General features: G+C 43.9%; 1 protein-coding gene and 1 long non-coding RNA gene across 6 annotated transcripts in view; one reads left to right on the forward strand and one right to left on the reverse strand.

The window, feature by feature from the left end:
• The window catches only part of LOC122422754, a 15,856-nt gene extending 5,885 nt beyond the window's left edge, over window positions 1-9,971 (reverse strand). The window contains exons 1-3 of the long non-coding RNA XR_006263948.1: window positions 9,813-9,971; window positions 9,535-9,623; window positions 4,172-4,280 (exon numbers count right to left, since the gene is read on the reverse strand). This is a non-coding gene — a long non-coding RNA (uncharacterized LOC122422754). The remainder of the gene's footprint in view (window positions 1-4,171; window positions 4,281-9,534; window positions 9,624-9,812) is intronic.
• Window positions 9,972-9,980: 9 nt separating this feature from the next.
• MAPKAPK5 (MAPK activated protein kinase 5) overlaps window positions 9,981-19,206 on the forward strand; it is a 35,545-nt gene continuing 26,319 nt past the window's right edge. For 2 of the 5 annotated variants that reach the window (XR_006263938.1, XR_006263939.1), the window contains exons 1-4: window positions 10,338-10,758; window positions 16,459-16,532; window positions 16,975-17,050; window positions 17,834-17,931. Coding sequence is in view for 3 of the 5 variants with exons in the window: in XM_043439297.1 (XP_043295232.1) it covers window positions 10,723-10,758; window positions 16,459-16,532; window positions 16,975-17,050; window positions 17,834-17,931 (284 nt within the window). In the remaining 2 variants the exon portion in view is untranslated. Of the gene's footprint in view, window positions 10,759-16,458; window positions 16,533-16,974; window positions 17,051-17,833; window positions 17,932-19,206 lie in introns of all 5 variants that reach the window. The other 3 variants (XM_043439297.1, XM_043439314.1, XM_043439321.1) reach the window with 3 other exon arrangements.

A 19,206-nucleotide genomic window follows, 5' to 3' on the forward strand; every position in this document is an offset into this window, starting at 1 on the left:
GCATGAGGTGGCGCGTGGTGGCGTGAGGTCAGCTGAAACCTCTGTCCCTGTTCTCACAGCACCTGGGTCTACCCAGGGGGAGGGAGGGATTAAACATAGGGACTTAACGGGAAGAGGGTGTTCTGACAGTGCCAAGGGGGATGCCTGGCCTAGCCTGGGCCTGATGCTCTTCACACGTACATACGTCCATCATAAACAATGACTGGCAGGTTACTGAGTGCCAGGTACTGGTGATGCAGAGACGAGTAATCCCTGTGAGCCTCACTATCTCTAGAAGCTCAGGATATGGTGAGGAGAGACAGACTTTCAAAAGAGATGACTATACTATGATGTAAGTGCGGCATACAATGAGAGCAATAAGGTAATGACATCATGGAAGGACGAGAAGGGCCCCTGCTGACTGCAGGCAGGGAAGAAAGCTCCCTAGAACGTACTCATGTACCTCTCTCAGGTAAAAGAAGCCCAAAGGTGAGCAGTGAAGGGCTATTAAAGTGATTCCACAGAGTCTTTAAATAAGTGATTCCTACTATTTCAATGTTCCATTATCCCTACAGCATGACCCTCATCCTTGAGGTTTAATATAACTTCTAACATTCCAGTCATCACAACAACATCCAAGAAGCAAGATGGTTAAAGGACAAAGAAAGGTGGGACACTTTTCCCTATAAGGCAACTTCCCAGAGGCTGCCCACAAAACTTCTATTTATATGTCTTTGGACATATAAATAGACCTGCCTCTTGAGAAATCTGTATGCAGGTCAGGAAGCAACAGTTAGAACTGGACATGAACAAGAGACTGGTTCCAAATAGGAAAAGGAGTACGTCAAGGCTGTATATTGTCACCCTGCTTGTTTAACTTATATGCAGAGTACATCATGAGAAACGCTGGGCTGGATGAAGCACAAGCTGGAATCAAGATTGCCGGGAGAAACATCAATAACCTCAGATAGGCAGATGATACCACCCTTATGGTAGAAAGTGAAGAACTAAAGAGCTTCTTGATGAAAGTGAAAGAGGAGAGTGAAAAAGTTGGCTTAAAGCTCAATATTCAGAAAACTAAGATCATGGCATCCAGCCCCATCACTTCATGACAGATAGATGGGGAAACAGTGGAAACAGTGGCTGACTTTATTTTTGGGGGTTCCAAAATCACTGCAGGTGGTGACTGCAACCATGAAATTAAGACGCTTACTCCTTGGCAGGAAAGTTATGACCAACCTAGACAAGCATATTAAAAGCATATTAAAAGACAGCATATTAAAAGCAGAGACATTACTTTGCCAACAAAGGTCCATCTAGTCAAGGCTATGGTTTTTCCAGTAGTCATGTATGGGTGTGAGAGTTGGACTATAAAGAAAGCTGAGCACTGAAGAATTGATGCTTTTGAACTGTGGTGTTGGGAAGACTCTTGAGAGTCCCTGGGACTGCAAGGAGATCCAACCAGTCCATCCTAAAGGAGATCAGTCCTAAGCGTTCATTGGAAGGACTGATGTTGAAGCTGAAACTCCAAATACTTTGTCCACCTGATGCAAAGAGCTGACTCATTGGAAAAGACCCTGATGCTGGGAGGGATTGGGGGCAGGAGGAGAACGGGACGACAGAGGATGAGATGGTTGGATGGCATCACCGACTCAGTGGACATGAATTTAGGTAAACTCCGGGAGTTGGTGATAGACAGGGAGGCCTGATGTGCTGCAGTCCATGGGGTCACAAAGAGTCGGACATGACCGAGCAACTGAACTGAACTGGACAAAGTTAAGATACATGGCCACATCTAGCTGCAAAGAAGGATAAGGAACTTCATTTTTTTTAGCTGGGAGTCGGTGTGCCTAAAAACTAAAGTTCTTAATTCTAAAGAATAAAAGGAAAATGGATTTGGGAAGGCAAACAGCAATCCCTACCATGATGCGAAACAGCCCTCAAAATTTAGGGTGATGACTTTCCTATGCCTAACCTTACCACCAACTCAATCCAAATCTCATGATATAGGTTAGAGTACTTCTGGGAAGATTTTCTATACACAGTGTATTACTTAAGAAGATTTTACTTGCAAGTATCAGAAAACCAAGTTCAAGTCAGTGTGAAAAAAATATGGTCCCCATATTCCAAAACTCTGAGATCTCGGCTCTGACCATGGCTTGATCCAGAAGTTCAAAAAAAGTTTCCATCTCTTGGTTCCACCACTGCCAGGTGGGCTCTATGTTTAAACTGTACCCATTTTGGTTCTGGCGGGTCTGGATTCTTAGAAGAACCAACTGACTTCAAGACTCTCATCTCATACCGGGCAAGGTTCAAGTCCACTGGTTAGGAGAAGGTCCGTGTTTGCTAGCCCCAGCAAAGACTCAGGTTCATGCTAACTAGTCCAGTGGGTGTGACATCCTGCCCTTCCCTCGACCAGTGGCCAGAGCAATCAAGATGTGCTGATTCACTTCGACCTGAGTTGTAATGGTCCACCCTTGTAGCCCTGGAGGCCCTTCTAGTCCATTTGAAGCTGAGAATGAGGGATGGATCCCCAAAGAAAAGTGGTACTCTTACCTGAAGGAGAGGACATAAGACACTGGAACTGCCAACCTTTTAATACTCCAGTGCTTCTGAAAACCCTGTTGGGGTGAATTGGAGAAAACAGAGAAATGTCATGTTTCTTGCCCCCATCCCTGTGAATCAGACTCATGGTAAGAGAATCTGCTTCTTAAACTGACAAATAACAAAAGAAATGCCAGCTATTAAGAAAATGTCTATAATGTTGATTCTGACATCCTAGACCCAGTAATCTCCTTGTTCTTTTAGTGACAGAAACCTATTAGAACACTAGGTAGCTGTCTGGAAGCAAAAACAAAGTTCTCAGGTTATGAACAACCTAATCTCTCTGGGTTTTTAGATGTGGGTCAGTCACAGGAGTATTGGGTATAAAGCTGGTGTTTCTGCCTTTGGCCTTGCCCGGTGCCCAAGAGGAAATGGCTGAATAAAGGACACAAGGAACGTCCTGCAGCCCTGAGAAGGGGGCTGATGTGGGGTTTTCTAAGTCTGGGTGCCACCTTGTGGTTAGTAGGTACAACTACAGCGCTATCCTCTCCAAGATCTGACAGGAGAGACTGAACGACCAGGCTAGTGTCTTTCAAAGATAGTGTTACACGAATGAGCTTATTTACAAAACAGAAAAGACTCACAGCAAACTTACGGTTACTAAAGGGTACTGTGTAGCACAGACAATTGTAGTCAATATCATGCAATAAACTATAATGGAAAAGAATCTGAAAAAGTATATCTATATAACTGAATCATTTTTCTGTATACCTGAAACTAACACAACATTGTAAATTAACTATTGTTGCTGTTCATTCGCTAAGTCATGTCTGACTCTTTGCAACCTAATGGACTGTAGCCCGCCAGGCTCCTCAGTCCACGGGGTTTTCTAGGCAAGAGTACTGGAGTGGGTTGCCATTTCCTACTCTAGGAGATCTTCCTGGACCAGGGATTGAAACCACATGTCTTGCACTGGCAGGCAGATTCTTTACCACTGAGCAATATTTCAATTTTAAAAATGGTTGAAACAAAATATAAGATGGCGTTACATGCAACATGATTGTATATGAGCAATACCTAGTAGACAAATGCAATGAATCAAGAGGCGAGGGTCACATACCCAAAATAACAAAAAACGGGCTCCAACAAAAACTTCTTCATCAATGTTCACATAAGTACTATTCACAACAGCCCCAAAGTGGAAATAACCTGAATGTCTATTAACAGATGAATTGAATAAAAAAAATGTGGCCCATTCACATAATGAAATTATTATTTAACCATAAAAAACTAATGAACCACTAATACATGCTATCATATACATGAACCTCAAAAACATGATGCTATGTGAAAGAAGCTGGACATAAAAGGCCACATATTGTCTGATTCTGTGTTTATGAAATGTTCAAAATAGGTAAATCCAAAGAGACAAATCAGATTGGTCACTGCTAGCAGCTAGGGAGAGAAGGAAAGTTGATGGATAATAGATACGGGTTTCCCTTGGGGATGATGAAAATGTCTTTGAACCAGACAGACATGATACTTGCACAACACTGAGCACTAAATGCCACTGAACTGTTTGCTTTTAAATGGTCAGTTTTATGTTACGTGAATTTTAATCTTAATTAGAAAAAATAAATTGCCTTACCTCTGGGCCTCCATTTCCTCACAGTTCCTCCAATCATGTCCTGCTCTCATTCAGCTACTTCATGAAGAATAAAAGGTAACTGATAGTCATTGTCTTCATTAAACTTTTTCTGAAAATGAAATGAACATGGTAAAAGGATTTTTTTCTCACTGATATACACTCCTGGTTTCCAATCTTATGGCCCCAAGAAGAAATATTTACCGTGCATCTACTAAGTGCCCCATACTACTGGTCTGGCAGCCACACTTTGAGAACCAAAGCCCAGACCTCTTATCTGCTAAATTTGTTCAAGATAATTTAGGCTTTCTATAACACACTCATCCAACTCTTTAGAACCTCTGCCCACTGCCTGGTTCCCAACCACTCCCACATTTTAGGGAGCTGTTATGATAGCACCCCTCTTTCAGGCACCAACATCTGTGTTAGTTATCTATCCTGCATGACAAACTGCCCCTAACTTTAGCACTTTTAAAAACATTTATTATCTCACAGTTTCTGTGGGTCAGGAATTTGGACATAGCTTAGCTGGGTGCCTCTGGTACAGAGGGCTGCAATCAAGGTGTTGGCCAAGGATGCCATCATCTCAGGGTTCAACTACGTGAGGATCCATGCTCAGCTCACTTACGTGACCACTTGCCAGGCCTCAGGTTCTCACTGACAGCTGGTGAGACATGAGTTCCTCAACATGTGGGCCCCCACTATGGGCAACAGTAGTGGGCTGACTAGCATCCTCTCCCCTATTCCTGGTCACATGGAACCTCAGAATGTGGAAAGAAGGTCTCTGCAGATGCAATTATTTAGGTTAAGATGAGGTCATACTAGGTTAGGGTGACCCCTAAATCCAATGACTGGTGTCCTTGGAAGAGGAAAGAACACAGAGGCACACAGAGAAGGTCATGTGAAGATCAAGGCAGAGATAAGAGGGATACACCTATAGGCCAAGGAAGGCCAAAGGACTGCTGGGAGTCACCAGCAGCTGGCAGAGATAGAAAGGACCCTTCCTAGAGTCTTCAGAGGAAGCAGGGCCCTTCTGACACCTGGATTTCAGACTTTGGGCCTGCAGGACTGTAGGGAATAAATTTGTGTTTTTTTAAGTCACTTAGTTTATGGCAATTTGCTATGGCAGCCCCAGGAAACTAATAAAGCTGCTTACATTTGAGCTGGCTTTCCTCAGAGCAAATGGGCAAGAGAATGGGAGAGCAACAGAGGGGTACCCAGGAGGGAAGCCATAGCCTTTCTGTAATCTAATCTCAGACATGACAGCCCATCATTTGAAGTGAGTCCCTAGGTCAGCCCATGAGCACAGTGAGGGGATTACACAAGACCATGAATACCAAGAGGCAGGCATCTCCGAGGGTTACCTTAGGCTGTCTACCACATTCCTTGATTTCTTCAAGAAATATTTATTAAACACCTACTGTGGGCTGGGTGTTGAGGATGGAACTAATAATGCAGATAAGATTCTTTCCCTTTTTGAGAGTATTTAATCTAATGGAGGAGAGGACCCTAAAGAAAAAAAAAGTGGATATATAAATTAAAATTGTTGGGACTTCCCCTGTGGCTCAGTGGTAAAGAACATGCCTGCCAATGCAGGAGTCACGTGTTCAGTCCCTGTTCTGGGAAGATCCCGCATGCCATGGAACAACTAAGTGTGTGCGCCTGTGCTCTATAGCAAGAGAGCCCACGGCAATGGGAAGCCCGCACACTGCAATGAAGAGCAGCCCCCTGCTCACCGCAACTAGAGAAAGCCAGCACAGCAACAAAGATGCAGCGCGGTCAAAAAAATAACAAAGAAATAAAATGTTCAAAATCGTGTTAAGTACAAGGAAGTGAATTATGAGGTAATACGAATGATTGATTTAGACTGAACCAAGGGTCAGACCTTGGTTGAGATGGTTGGATGGCATCACCAACACGATGGACATGAGTTTGAGCAAGCTCTGAGAGCTGGTGATGGACAGAGAAGCCTGGCATGCGACCACGTGGTCACAAAGAGTTGGACGCGACTGAGCGACTGAGCTGAACTGAAGGGTCAGGGCTGGGGCTTCCCAGGTGGCTCAGTGGTAAAGAATCTGCCAGTCAGTGTAGCGGATGCGGGTTTAGTCCCTGGGTTGGGAAGATCCCCTGGAGAAGGGAATGGCAACCCATTCCGGTGTTCGTGCCTGGGAAATCCCATGGACAGAGGAGCCTGGTGGGCTACAGTCCAAGTAGTCGCAAAGAATTGGGCACAACTAAGTGACTGAGCACACACACACACAAGGGTTAGGCCCAGTCTTTCTGATGAATTAATATTTAGAATGTGGTTAAAGAACGTGTAGGAATTGGGCTCTGTGTGCTCAGTAAGGAGAGTAAGTTTCTAGATAGAGGGACAGCATGTGCAGATGACAGATGTTGGGTTTAGCTGCGAGACTCAGAAATGCATAAGGCTTGGACCTCATCTCTGCATCTCTACTATGTAGCACAGTGCCTGGAACAGAGAGGTACCTGATAAATTATTACTGAGAGAACCAAAGAATCCAAGGAACCTTCTATTTCCTAACTGTTATAATGTTAATCCAAGTCATTTCAAAACTTTCTCCCACAGTTCACTGCAGAATCACTTTCTTATTTGTGTTACAAAGAATAGGCAAAGCTGCTATAACAAAAAGCTGTAAATACATGAAAGCTCAACGTAAGAGATTTTTTTTTTCTTCTTCTCTCATATAACAATCCTGAGAGGATGCTGAGGTCAACAGGGCAGAGTTCTCTTCCACCCAGGTATCTTCCATCTTAAAGTCTTGCCTTCTCCAGAACCTGGTCATCATCTTCCAGCTGGCAGAGTAAGTGAGAGCATCTGTCGACAGATGCTCCAGGCAAGGCTTGGGTATATGCACAACTCCTTCTGCTCACTTCCCATTGGGGGAGAGCATAGACACATGGCCGTACCAACTTTATGGGGGATGGGGAGTGTCCTATAGGTGTATGGCCAACAAAGAGGACGGCTATGTCTGTATCGCAAAATATATCCCATTATGTGTCTAATTCTCTGGTACATTCCTCAAGAACCTCAAATTAACCAGATAAAAAATAACTCTAGATTTCTCACTCCCATTAAGTTTTTCATTCACCGAATGGCACCACCATCTATGCAAGTTGCATAAGGTGGTCTCCTAAAAGTTATTCTTTTTTTAAAGTATTTATTTTTATTGCTTTTATTTGGCTGCCCTGGGTCTTAGTTGCCACATGTAGGATCTAGTTCTCTGGCCACGGACTGAACTCAGGCCCGCTGTATTGGGAGTTCAGAGTCTTAGCTACCGGACCACTAGGGAAGTCCTGAAAATTATTCTTGATTTATTTCTTATTCTCATCTTCCACATGGAGTTCTTCAGGAAGTCCTTTCAACTGCACCTCCAAAACAACATAAACCAACCTACTTTATCTTTATGGCCACCGTCTTAGTTCAAGCATCATAATAATCTGGGCTATTCCAACAGCCTCTTAATAACTGTCCATGTCTCCACTTTCACTTGCCCATATTTAATTCTCTATATAGCAGAGTCTTATCTTTAAAAACATAAATTTGATCAGATCCCTCTTTAGTTTAAAACCTTCCAGTGGCTTAGAATAAAATCCAAAGTTCTCACCATGACCGCTCAAGGTGTATATCAGCGGTCCCCAACCTTCTGGGCACCAGGAACTGTTGCAGGAAGGGGGACCCCTTCCAGGGCCCGAAACTGGGCTCTTGTCTAACACTCGGAAATGAATTGTCCGAGGAGACACATGCTGACAAAGCAAGAGATTTTATTGGGAAAGGGCACCGGGTGGAGAGCAGTAGGTAAGGGAGCCCAGGAGAACTGCTCTGCCGCGTGGCTCGCAGTCTTGGGTTTTATGGTGATGGGATTAGTTTCCGGGTGGTCTCTGGCCAATCATTCTAGTTCAGAGTCTTTCCTGGTGGCGCACGCATCGCTCAGCCAAGATGGATGCTAGCAAGAGGGATTCTGGGAAGTGGACGGACAGGTAGTGTCTCCTCTCGATCTTTCCCGAACTCTTCCGGCTGGTGGTGGCCTATTCCGTATTCCTTATCAGGATCTCCTGCCATAAAACAACTCATGCAAATGGTTACTGTGGTGCCTGGCCAGGGTGGGTGGTTTCAATCAGTGTGCTTCCCCTAACAGAACCACTTTCTAGGAAGACAACATCTCTATGGACCAGGGTAGGGGAGAGGGGATGGTTTCGGGATGATTCAAGCACATTACGTTTACTGTGTACTTTGTTTCTATTATTATTTTATCAGATCCACCTCAGATCAGGCATCAGATTCCAGAGGTTGGGGACCGCTGGTGTAGATGATACAACCCTTTTCACCTTTCCAACCTCATCCTTTACCACTTTCTCCTACTCTCCCTGCTCCAGCTACAATGATTGTGCTGCTTCTTGACCACATTTACCTAGCTTCTACTTTAAGACTTTTACAACTGCTGTTCCATCTGCCCAGAAAGCGACCTGGATCTCCAGTAGACAGTTCCTTCTCATTTATCAGAGGTCTCAGCATCAGAGTTGCCACCTGGGAAACCTCTCCTGATCCTCTACTTGAAAAGTCCCCACACCCAGTTAATTTTCTTACCTCAGCATTCTGTTTACTTTCTTAGGATCCACAAATCATGCTTCTCTTTCTTTCTTTCTTTTCGTGCTTCTCTTTCTTTATTTACTGCTTCTCTCCCCCCGCCCCCCCCCCCCCCAAAAAAAGGATCCATGAGCAGGTACTGTGTCTTTTTTCTACTTTTTCCCCAGGATCCAGTAGGCCTGGCACACAGCGGTGCTTAGTAAATAAGTGAACGAATGAAGAACCACCAGGAGGTGATTAACCAAATGCTCCTGCAAGGTTCTTTGATAGGCTGTTGGTATAGCCTGGCTTCTCCACCCCACTTCCCCACCCTTTACTCAGGAGAGGTTTGGCAGAAGAGCAGCGGCATCTGGGGAGGCCCCCTCTCCCCCACAGAGCTATGGGAGCCTGAACTTGCTGGCTACTCCACTTTCCGAAAGGGAAAGATACCCAGCTAAATGCTGACACAAGGAGGAAGACCTGAGCGAACGAGCCTTGGGGTCAGAGATCTGGGGGGCCCCTGCGACAGAGCTGGTTCCAGAGCCCCCAGGCCGACCCCTGAGCTGTAGGCTGCTCTCCGCTGCCAGGGCCTGGGGGCTGCAGGGAGGGAGGGCCTGCACCCCAGTTCAGCATTTGGTCCGCAGATGGGATGCTGACAGGCAAAGACTTTAGCATCCGGCTTTCATTACTTGTTTTCTCGAGTCAGGCATTAAAAAAAAAAAGAAAGAAAGAAAGAAAGAAAAAAAGGTCATCTGTGTTGGTAAGAGTAAGGAGCACAAACCTGCGTTCCAGTTACGACTTGACCACTTCTCAGCTGTCCGCAGCTGTGCGCAAATGAGTTTCGCTCTCTGACAGCCTCAGTTACCTCACCTGTTAACAGGGACAAGAACACACTTAGCTCAAAGGGCCAAATGCCTACTTTATAAAGAGGAGAGAAACTAATGGAAGAAAAGAGCCTCACGTAAAGTGAACGCACCGTATATACATAATTATTATCGCTATTATTATAGATATAACTCTTGTTACCGCCTGACCCGCCCGGAGCCTCAGTTTCCGCACCTCCATCACTAGTCGTTTATCTCCCGATCCTTCCGTAGGATAGTTCCCGCGCCAGAAGACCTATCCGCGACGCTGGGACAAACTAGTTTGTAGTGCCACCCGCAGGCACTAGAGTCAGCCGGTGAGGGCCCGTAGCCCCGCCCCGACGGCCCCTGACCCCTTCACGTCATCAGCTCGGCGCCAGCGCTGCGGAGGGCCCCGGGGCCTGTCCTGGGTGTGGCGCCACCTTGGGGAGGCCTTGGCGGACGCCTGCAAGTCGACTGCTTGGTTCGGGGGCGGCTCGGAAACCCCAGCGGACCGCGGCGAGGGGCGCGTGGAGCCGTGGGGACACGAAGTCGGGCGACAGGAGGGGCGGCCCGGAGCTCAGGCGGGGCACAGCGCCGGCAGGCGGGCGGCCGGCCGGGCTGCCCGGCGCGGGTGTCCCGGCGATGTGTGGCGCTGAAGCGGCAGCGGGAGCAGCAGCAGCGGCGGCGGGCTCGGCCTCGGCTTCGCGGCGGTGCCGGCGGCGGAGGCGGAGGCGCAGGCTCCTCCTCAGGACCTGGCGAACCCGGGCCTAAGCGGCGGCCCCGCCAGGCCCCGACACAGCGCCTCTGATCGGGGCCTTCCCCGCCTCGCCCTGCCCCGGGAGCCTGCCTCCCCGGCCGGGGATGAGGCCGGGAAGCGGCCGCGCGGGGCCCAGCACAAAGACTTGTTCCCGGGGGCCGCTGCTGCCGCCGCCGCCAGCCTAGAGCCGCCTGCCGAAGCCGAGCCGGCGCCGGGGCCCTCGTCCCCGCAGGTCCCAGGGGGCGGCTGCTGCCCGTCTCCCCGAGACCCAGGGCCCCGAGCGCTGAGCCCCTTGTTCTCCCGGCTGCGGTGGGATCGAGCAGCTGCTCAACCTCCGCTGCTCCCGGCCTTGCGGGCCCTGCGGAGCATGTCGGAGGAGAGCGATATGGAGAAAGCCATCAAGGTAAGTTGGAGGAGATGCCTCCCCGCTTTGTCTCTTTGGCATTCCTCTCGGCTGCAGCCTCAGAAAGCGGAGAGAACTTAGAGATTCTAGCAACTCCTGGTTTCAGTTGTCCCTGGGTTCCGTGGACTGCGTTTTACCGCGCTGGGGGCAAAGGGTTTGTGGAAGGGGCGGGGGAGGGACGTCCGACTTACCTGCTTAAAGCGGGGATGTGATTTGTATTTGTCTAGAATGGAGGATGAGTGGCGTGGAGAGATACTTGATGCGAGTAGCACTTAGGGGGCCCTGGTACTCTATTAGATCACTCCTCAGGTACCATCAGAATTTATTTTCAGGTGATCTGCTGCAACAGCACTTGGAGAGTTGGATCTTACCCCTCGCTCCAGATTTGTTTGAAATCTGGTTTCAGCAGGAGGTGCTTCACCTTACACAACCTGCCCTTTGGCAGATAGGTTGTTTTCACTTTTCCGTGTGGTCCCTCCCCCTTTCCTGTTTCCTTTTCCTTCTTCTCCTGCGGAGTGTTGACTTTACTTAGGAGGAGCTAATGGTGTCCCGTACTGCTCTGCTAACCGGAAAAAAAAAAAAGCAAATATGTGTGTTCCAAAGTGGCCCAAATAAAATGACACATTTTGAAAAAAACCTGCTTTTTACTTTTTTTAAAACAGGCAAACATTGAGGCATTAAGTCACTAGGAGTCAGAAAGTTACCATTGAGCTGTGCTGAGGAAATTAAGTTTCTTATGTAAATTGAACACTGGAGCTTAAAGTTTGATATGTATTACTTACTTATTTTACAGTATTAAGTCAAATCTGTGCATTTAGGAATTTCATTTTCCCCTGAGGGACAGGCAACTCGGGGTTATTTTCCCCATCAAGACACAATCACTACTACCAATAACTAATTAAGAACTTCCACTTCTAACAATTTTGGGGGTTACAAAGTTTATAGAAGTCATCATTCATTTCAAAGAAAATTCACCTTTTAAAGGAGGCATCAAGACAGAACATTTACATTAAGAAAGATCAGATTTTAAATGATAGAGTTAAGGGATCCAAAAGACTGCTTTGATAGATACATTTTTTTTTTCTTTTGGTTTGGATTTCATTGGTACAGCATCATGAATTGCCTAAAGTTATATGATTGGGTTGTGAATCAAAATACATTTGGCAGGTTTTTAAATTCAACTAGCATTATTTGCTTTGTGCAAGGTGTTGTCTTGGGCACTTGTGATGCAATGCCAAGAGCCCTAGATGTCCCTCTTTCATAAATCTTCTGTCTAGATGGTGGAGTTAGTTAATAAACATTGTCAGATGATTATAATTAAAAGACACAGTTTGATCCCTGGGTTGGGAAGATCTGGAGAAGGAAATGGCAAGCCACTGCAGTACTCTTGCCTGGGAAGTCCCATGGACAGAGGAGCCTAGTGGGCTACAGTTGATGGGGTCCTGAAAGAGTTGGACACAACTTAGTGACTGAGTACACATTTAAAAAGGTGGAGAGTGCTATTTTAGGAAGGGTAGGCAGGGAAGGCCTTCCTGAGGAGGTGACATTTGTTTCCAGCTTTGAAGGGAATGAGGGAGCAAACCTCCATTGTCTTGAGGAAAAATATAGGCAGTGGGAACAGAAGACACAAAGGCTCTGAGGTAGGTGCAGGTCTCCTGTGACCCAGGAACAACAGGGTGACTGGAATGCAGTGGGTCAGTATAGATTATGTTGGAGCCAGGTAACCGGAAGCCAAAGTACATAGGGCCTTTAGGCCATTGCAAGAACTTTGGCTTGACCCTGAGTAGAAGGGGAAATCTGAGAGAGTTTTGGGCAGAAGAGGTACATAGTTCTAGTGGGCAAATATGTAAATGGGGAAGCAGTGTTACTTAGTGGTTATAGTAGTTTCTCCAGGTTGACTCATGAGTTGAAATCTCAGCCTGGCTGAGATTCATTTAGTGTCCTTGAATAAATCACTTTACTTCTCTGTCAGTTTTCTCACCCATAGGAAGAGGATAAAAAAATCTCCCCAGCTCAGGGTTTTGGTTTTTGTTTTTTTTTTTGAGAGTTTAATAAAAATGTGCTTATAATACCTAACAGAACCCAATGGATATTAGCTCATAGCAACTTAAGAATGGTTCAGAAAGAACTGTATAGTTTTCCTCAGTTGGTCACTATTGTCCAACCTGATTTTCTTACTTTGTTTTTAGCTTTTCTTCTTGTACTTATTAGTAGATCACTGGTGAATCTTCCAATTGAATGCGTTCAACCAGTACAGATTAGTGAAGTTGAAAATATCTAACAACCAGTACTGAATAGGATATACTCCTTGGAAGCAAGCCAGCATCACATCAATTAAAACTTTTGGTCTGTGGTGTTGTCTTATATTCATTGTTTTGCTTTTTTAAGGCTGTCCCTCATTTGGTGAGAACTGAGAACTGAGAAGTTCAGCTGGAAAAGCTATTTTCCTGGGTTTTCACTACAACATTTAAACTTCTGCTGCCTCGTGACCTGAGCATGGGCTGACTGGACTTTAAGATCTCATCCTATTACTCATAAATATATTAGGATAAGGCCAGCTGGCTACAACCATAGGCTCTGTCTTAGTTCTGTCTCTCCTGCCATAGCCCATGACTTCACTACTCCCAGGTCACTTAACTAAACCTGGATAATGAGCGTTTTGGGATTATGGGATTAGAGATTGCCTTACATACTTGTTTTCTGTTGTATATGGCAGTTTTTAATATTTGATGAACTTAGTAAAAATTCATTTCCATAGTTTTAAAAAACATTAAAAAAATTTCAGTTATAATTCACATATGATAAAGTTCACGCAAGATAAGTGTATAATTCAGTCATTTTTAGTAACTTAGAGTTGTGCATCTGTCCTCACTATCCACCTTTAGAATTTTTCCATCCACTCCCTACTTCCCCTGAGAGTTCATTCTGCCTCACTGTGGTCAGCCTGTACACTGACTCCCTACCCTAGACAACTTTACTGATCTGCTTTCTGTCACTATTAAATTTTGTCTTCTCTAGAAATTCCAAATAATTGAAATTATATACATGTAGTCTTATGTATTTGACTTCTTTTATACTTTTGAGGTTCATTCATGTTAGTGTATGCATTAGTAGTACACTCCTTTTTATTCTTGAGGAATCTCTTTATGGGCACTTGGATTGTTTCCAGTTTTTTTTGTTTTTTTTTTTTTTTGCTTTGTGACCCCACGGACTGTAGCCCGCCAGGCTCCTCTGTCCATGGGATTTCCCAGACAAGAGTACTGGAGTGGGTTGCCATTTCCTTCCCCAGGATTGTTTCCAGTTTTTAACCATTATAAATAAAATGATAAGTAAAACTTGTCCATACAAATTTTTGTGTAAACATAAGTTTTCATTTCTTCTGGGGAAATACCTAGGTGTGGAATTACTGGATAGTACAGTAACTTTTTAAGAAGCTGTAAAAATTTTCTAAAATGGAATTGTTCTAGGATCATTTGTTCAAAACATTATCTTTTCTTTGTTGAACCACCTTTGTTGATAAATCAGTTGATCATAAGTGTATGAGTTTATTTTTTGGCTTCTCTTGTTTCCATTCTTTTGGTTTTACTTTTTTTTAATTCCCTTTTCTGTTTCATTGATCCATATGACTATCTGTGCCAGTGCCCCACTGATGTGATTACTGAAGCTTTATAGTAAGTTTTCAAATTGAGTAGCATGAGAACCATCTTGGTTTTCCTATTTCAAAATTAAGTTGGCTATTCAAGTTCTTTGTATTTCCAAATAAATTTTAGAATCAGCTTGTCAGTTTCTACCAAAAAAAAATATGTGTTTGGATTTTGACAGGGATTCCGTGAATCCCACATGCAGCAACGAAGATCAAAGATTCCGTGTGCCACAGCTAAGATCCGCTACAGCTAAATAAGTGTTAAAGAAAAAAACTGGCAGCAGAAAGGTGTGGAGATGAAGACTATTCTCAGCTTGTTTTACACATTTACATATTCACTGGATAGAAGCTCTGTTTTCATCTCTGAACTTAGCCTGGTGTCTGGCACTTCCTAATTGCTCAGTGAGTTTGTGTTACATGGACAGATGTCCTGTTGCTATACCTGGGAGTCAGGATTCTGTTGCTAACTGTAGTCTATCAGATTTTCATTGCAACAAAACAATTTGAAAGTCTCATGAGTTTTGGCCTAACTTCTCAAGGCCTACAGTTGGTTTCCAGTACTGCCCATGGAACCCTGAAAAATGACTTTTACTCTACCACAGTTTAAATGTATGACTTCCTTGCTTTAAAACATAGCAACAGATGCTCAGTATATAGTGTGTGCGTGCATGCTCAATTGCTTCAGTCATGTCTGATTCTGTGACCCTATAGAGTATAGCCTGCCATCCTCCTCTGTCCATGGGATTCTCTAGACAAGAATACCGGGGTGGGTTGCAGTGACTTCCTCCAGGGAGTCTTCCCAACCCAGGGATTGAAGTCGCATCTGCCTACATCTCCTGCATTGCAGGCAGATTCTTCACCCACTGAGTCACCTGGGAAACCCCAGTATATAGTGACTACACAGTAATTCCATAAAACTTTAAGCTGTAGAGGCTCTATATGGAACTATGGAAAGCTATTGGAATCTATTTTTATTATTTTTTTTTAACTCTGAAAAAGAAACAACTTTATTGAGGTATAATATAGGTTCCGTATTTAAATCGTACAGTTCAATGACTGTTTTTAAAAAGTTTATTTTTAAATGTACAACAGGCTCCAAGACAACACTTCATTCTAGATATGGGTGGCAATTGATGTTATGGCAGGGAACCCAGATGCTTAAACAGTAGTGGAATTGAGGATCAATGACCTTCATTAAACTTACCTAGTTGTGCAACCATCACCACAGTCAAGTTCTGTAACATTTTTATCTCCCCAATAAGATTCCTCTTACTAATTAACAGTTAGTGATGATTCCCATTCTTACCCCTATGGTCAGTAGCTCAGTCGTATCCTATTTGTGACCACATGGACTCCTCTGTCTATGGAATTTTCTAGGCAAGAATACTGGAGTAGGTTGCCATTTCCTTCTCCGTGGAATCTATTTTTAAAAAAAACTATAAAGAAAAAAAAACTATAAAGAATATAGTTACACAATGAATGTATGTCTTTGTGTTCAAAATAACACTTGAAAACCAGATAAATGTACTATGATATTTACTGTTATTTTATTTGAATTTAATACGTTTCAGTTTATTCAGTTACTCCAATTTGATCATTTTGTTCAGAGATATAGGCCTCTGTGGCATAGCAGCATTTATAAGACCAGTCTTTCTAGAATCTCAAAAAATCCACTTGACCATTTGAGGAAATAAGTCCTTAGTAGTGAAACATTTTGAAAGGGTATCTTCCACACTCAAGAAGAAAAAACGACAACCAAAACACCCCAAAACCAGCAACAAGGATTGACTCACATGGATCTTGCAGATGAGCTCAAGAATTTCTTTTCATCCTCAAGTTTTTTGCCTACTCTTGTTGGAAAACAATGCCTAGCCTAGTCATTTAGGTGAAATGTCTAATTACATAGCCCTTTCCAAAGCTCTACTTAATCAGCTTCTTTCAGAAGGAATCAATAAGATATTGAGCTGTTAAGGTCTTCTGTTGTCCCACTTCTGCTTAACTATTCAACTTTTTAATTGGAGAATCATTCTCTGCCTCCTCCCTTTTTATCTTAATAGGAAAGCTCCATTTTAGAAGAATACAATATCAATTGGACTCAGAAGCTGGGAGCTGGAATTAGTGGTCCAGTTAGGTAAGAGACCCATGACAAAACTGTTCTAAAAAGGGCCATTCATAATACATGTTAAGTTAGAAGCATTAGGTGTTCCAGATTGTGAAGTAGCCTGAATTTGACAAGCAGAGGTGTCTGTGATGGGCTTTTTCTCGTCACGTGGTCTGTGACAGGACCATTTAAGGTGGTACCAGGGAGCCGCCCTGTGAGGCACCTGTCACCAGCAGGGGCCATTTTTTCTTTCTTGACCAGCCTCAAGTTGATTTCCTATGTCTGAGGCCCGTGGAGGGTGGGTGAGATGCCTCTTTCTGCCTTTCCATCTGCTAGCCTTAGGGGCAACTTTGTTCTGATGTGCCTGGATATATTTTTGATTAGAAGTACAGTTCTCAAAGAACAGCTTGTTAGATTAGTTTTTACGGTAACATAGATGATTTCTGATTGAATTGTTTTCTTCCAAATCTAGAGTCTGTGTGAAGAAATCAACCCAAGAACGGTTTGCACTGAAAATTCTTTTTGATCGTCCAAAAGCTAGAAATGAGGTATGAGCCTTTATTGCCTTGACTTGCCTAGATATTTGAAGTGCCTAAGAATATATTCTTTTTACAAGTAAGGCAGCTTCCTAGAGAGAATACAGAGATGCACAAAGAATTTTATGTTCGTACTTGCTCTTTTTATGTTCATGCTTACTTTTCCCTATTCATGTTGTTATTATAAAGCAGTCCTTCCTCCATCAATACCAAAAGCTGTGAGTAGAGTCTTGCTTCCTTTCAAACCACTTCTTTCTTGTTCTTTTTCAATTAATGTGATTCTTGTACTCTGAAGTAGTCAGGTTTACTTTAGCTTTTGCTTATTGGAAAAGGTCCTAAAAGGGTGGAGATAGAATAGTATGAGGAAGGTTCTAGTGAATGATACACTGAAAAGGTGCTGCAGAACTCCGAAGATATGTTTCTAGTTTTTCAATAATAGGCATTTGTTTAAAATTATTTGGATGTGGTGATGACATGTTAATTGTATGCAATGAAGAACTTATTCTTTTGCTTAGAGATATATGAATAATTTCTGAAATAAGATGAATTTTTCATTTGGTAATAGGACAGCAGAAAATATATCTTTTTTATTTCATGGAAAGAGCATTAAGGAGGTAATTTGTATATGAAAACATTTTTTTTTTAAATGTCATTCCAGATGATCAGGTTTTTTACATAATAGGCTCATGCCCAGGCCTAGTATGGTCACTTTTGGCAGAGGTATGGGGGGGGAGTTTGGAGAGAAAATGTTGGCCTCCCCTACATACAGAAACATTTCCTCTGTTCTTCTTTAAGGTACGTCTGCACATGATGTGTGCCATACACCCGAATATAGTTCAAATTATTGAAGTGTTTGCTAACAGTGTACAGTTTCCTCATGAGTCCAGCCCCAGGTAAGACTACACAGGGTCATTATCACCTGCTCACCTCTCCATGGGTAAGCCAAGGTGTAGTGGGATCTTCTCTTTTCTGCTCTCTTTCTTCTCCCCTCCCCTCCTTTCCTTCTTTCTTTTTCTTCTCTCCTTTACTTTTTGTTTTGGATATTTTCAAACATTTGTAAAAGAATTATGTACTGAATCCCCAAGTGCCCATCACTTATCCTCAGCATTTATTAACTCCTTGCCAGTCTTGCTTCATCTGTACTTCACCCACTCTCCTGTCCCCGCTACCCCCGATTATATGTTATTACTTTCTCTTGAAAAAGTGTGTCACGTGGAGTTTAAACAGATTCTATTTCAGATTAGAAAAGGGGACCAAATATTCTAGGCAGTGTCTTGAAGCTGATATGGCAAAAGGCCTTTATTGCTCAGTCTGGCGTTCCTTTTAAAGGAAGAGATCAACATCATTCCTTTAGGCTCCAAATGCTTAGGAAGCCCATTGAGTGTGACACCATTGGGTGTCATTCTAAATCTTTTCCAGGGAGTTCAATACCAAGGGGACTGAGATGTAAACCTGTCATTCTAGCAGTGTGGTAGGGACCAAGGACAGGCATGCATAAAATATTTTGAGCTTACAAAGGAGGAAAGCTGCTGTCTGTAGGCTGGGGAGGTGAGGTGTCTTAGCGTGGTTTTGGGGCTTGGACTTAAAGGAGATGTGTAGGAGTTTTCCAGGTGGAAAAATACGAATTTGTAAAGAAAAATGGGAAATCAAATGATTATTTCTTAAAATTGTGCTCTGTTGGTGAAAGCATTTGGATGGAAGGTGGAAGCATTTATATCAAAGAATGGTAACCAAAATTCAGATTTTTTTTTTTTTTTGACAACATAAGAATTTTTGCTTTTCCTATCTGACTGTCTTGCTGGGCATGCTATGGGTCATATCGAAAACTAGTGGAGTAGGGGTGGAGAGTAGAGATGAGGGAGAGAATGTGCGTGCACACACCACACACCCCCTACACACACACACACACACACACACACGAATAAATAACAAAGAGGGAGAGAATGTGCGTGCACACACCACACACCCCCTACGCGCACGCGCACACACACACGCACACACACACACACGCACACACACACACACACACGAATAAATAACAAAGAGGGAGAGAATGTGCGTGCACACACCACACACCCCCTACGCGCGCGCGCACACACGCGCACGCACGCACGCACGCACGCACGCACACACACACACACACACACACACACACACACACGAATAAA

This window comes from Cervus canadensis, chromosome 1 (assembly GCF_019320065.1).
Source record: "Cervus canadensis isolate Bull #8, Minnesota chromosome 1, ASM1932006v1, whole genome shotgun sequence".
Lineage (NCBI taxonomy): Eukaryota > Metazoa > Chordata > Mammalia > Artiodactyla > Cervidae > Cervus > Cervus canadensis.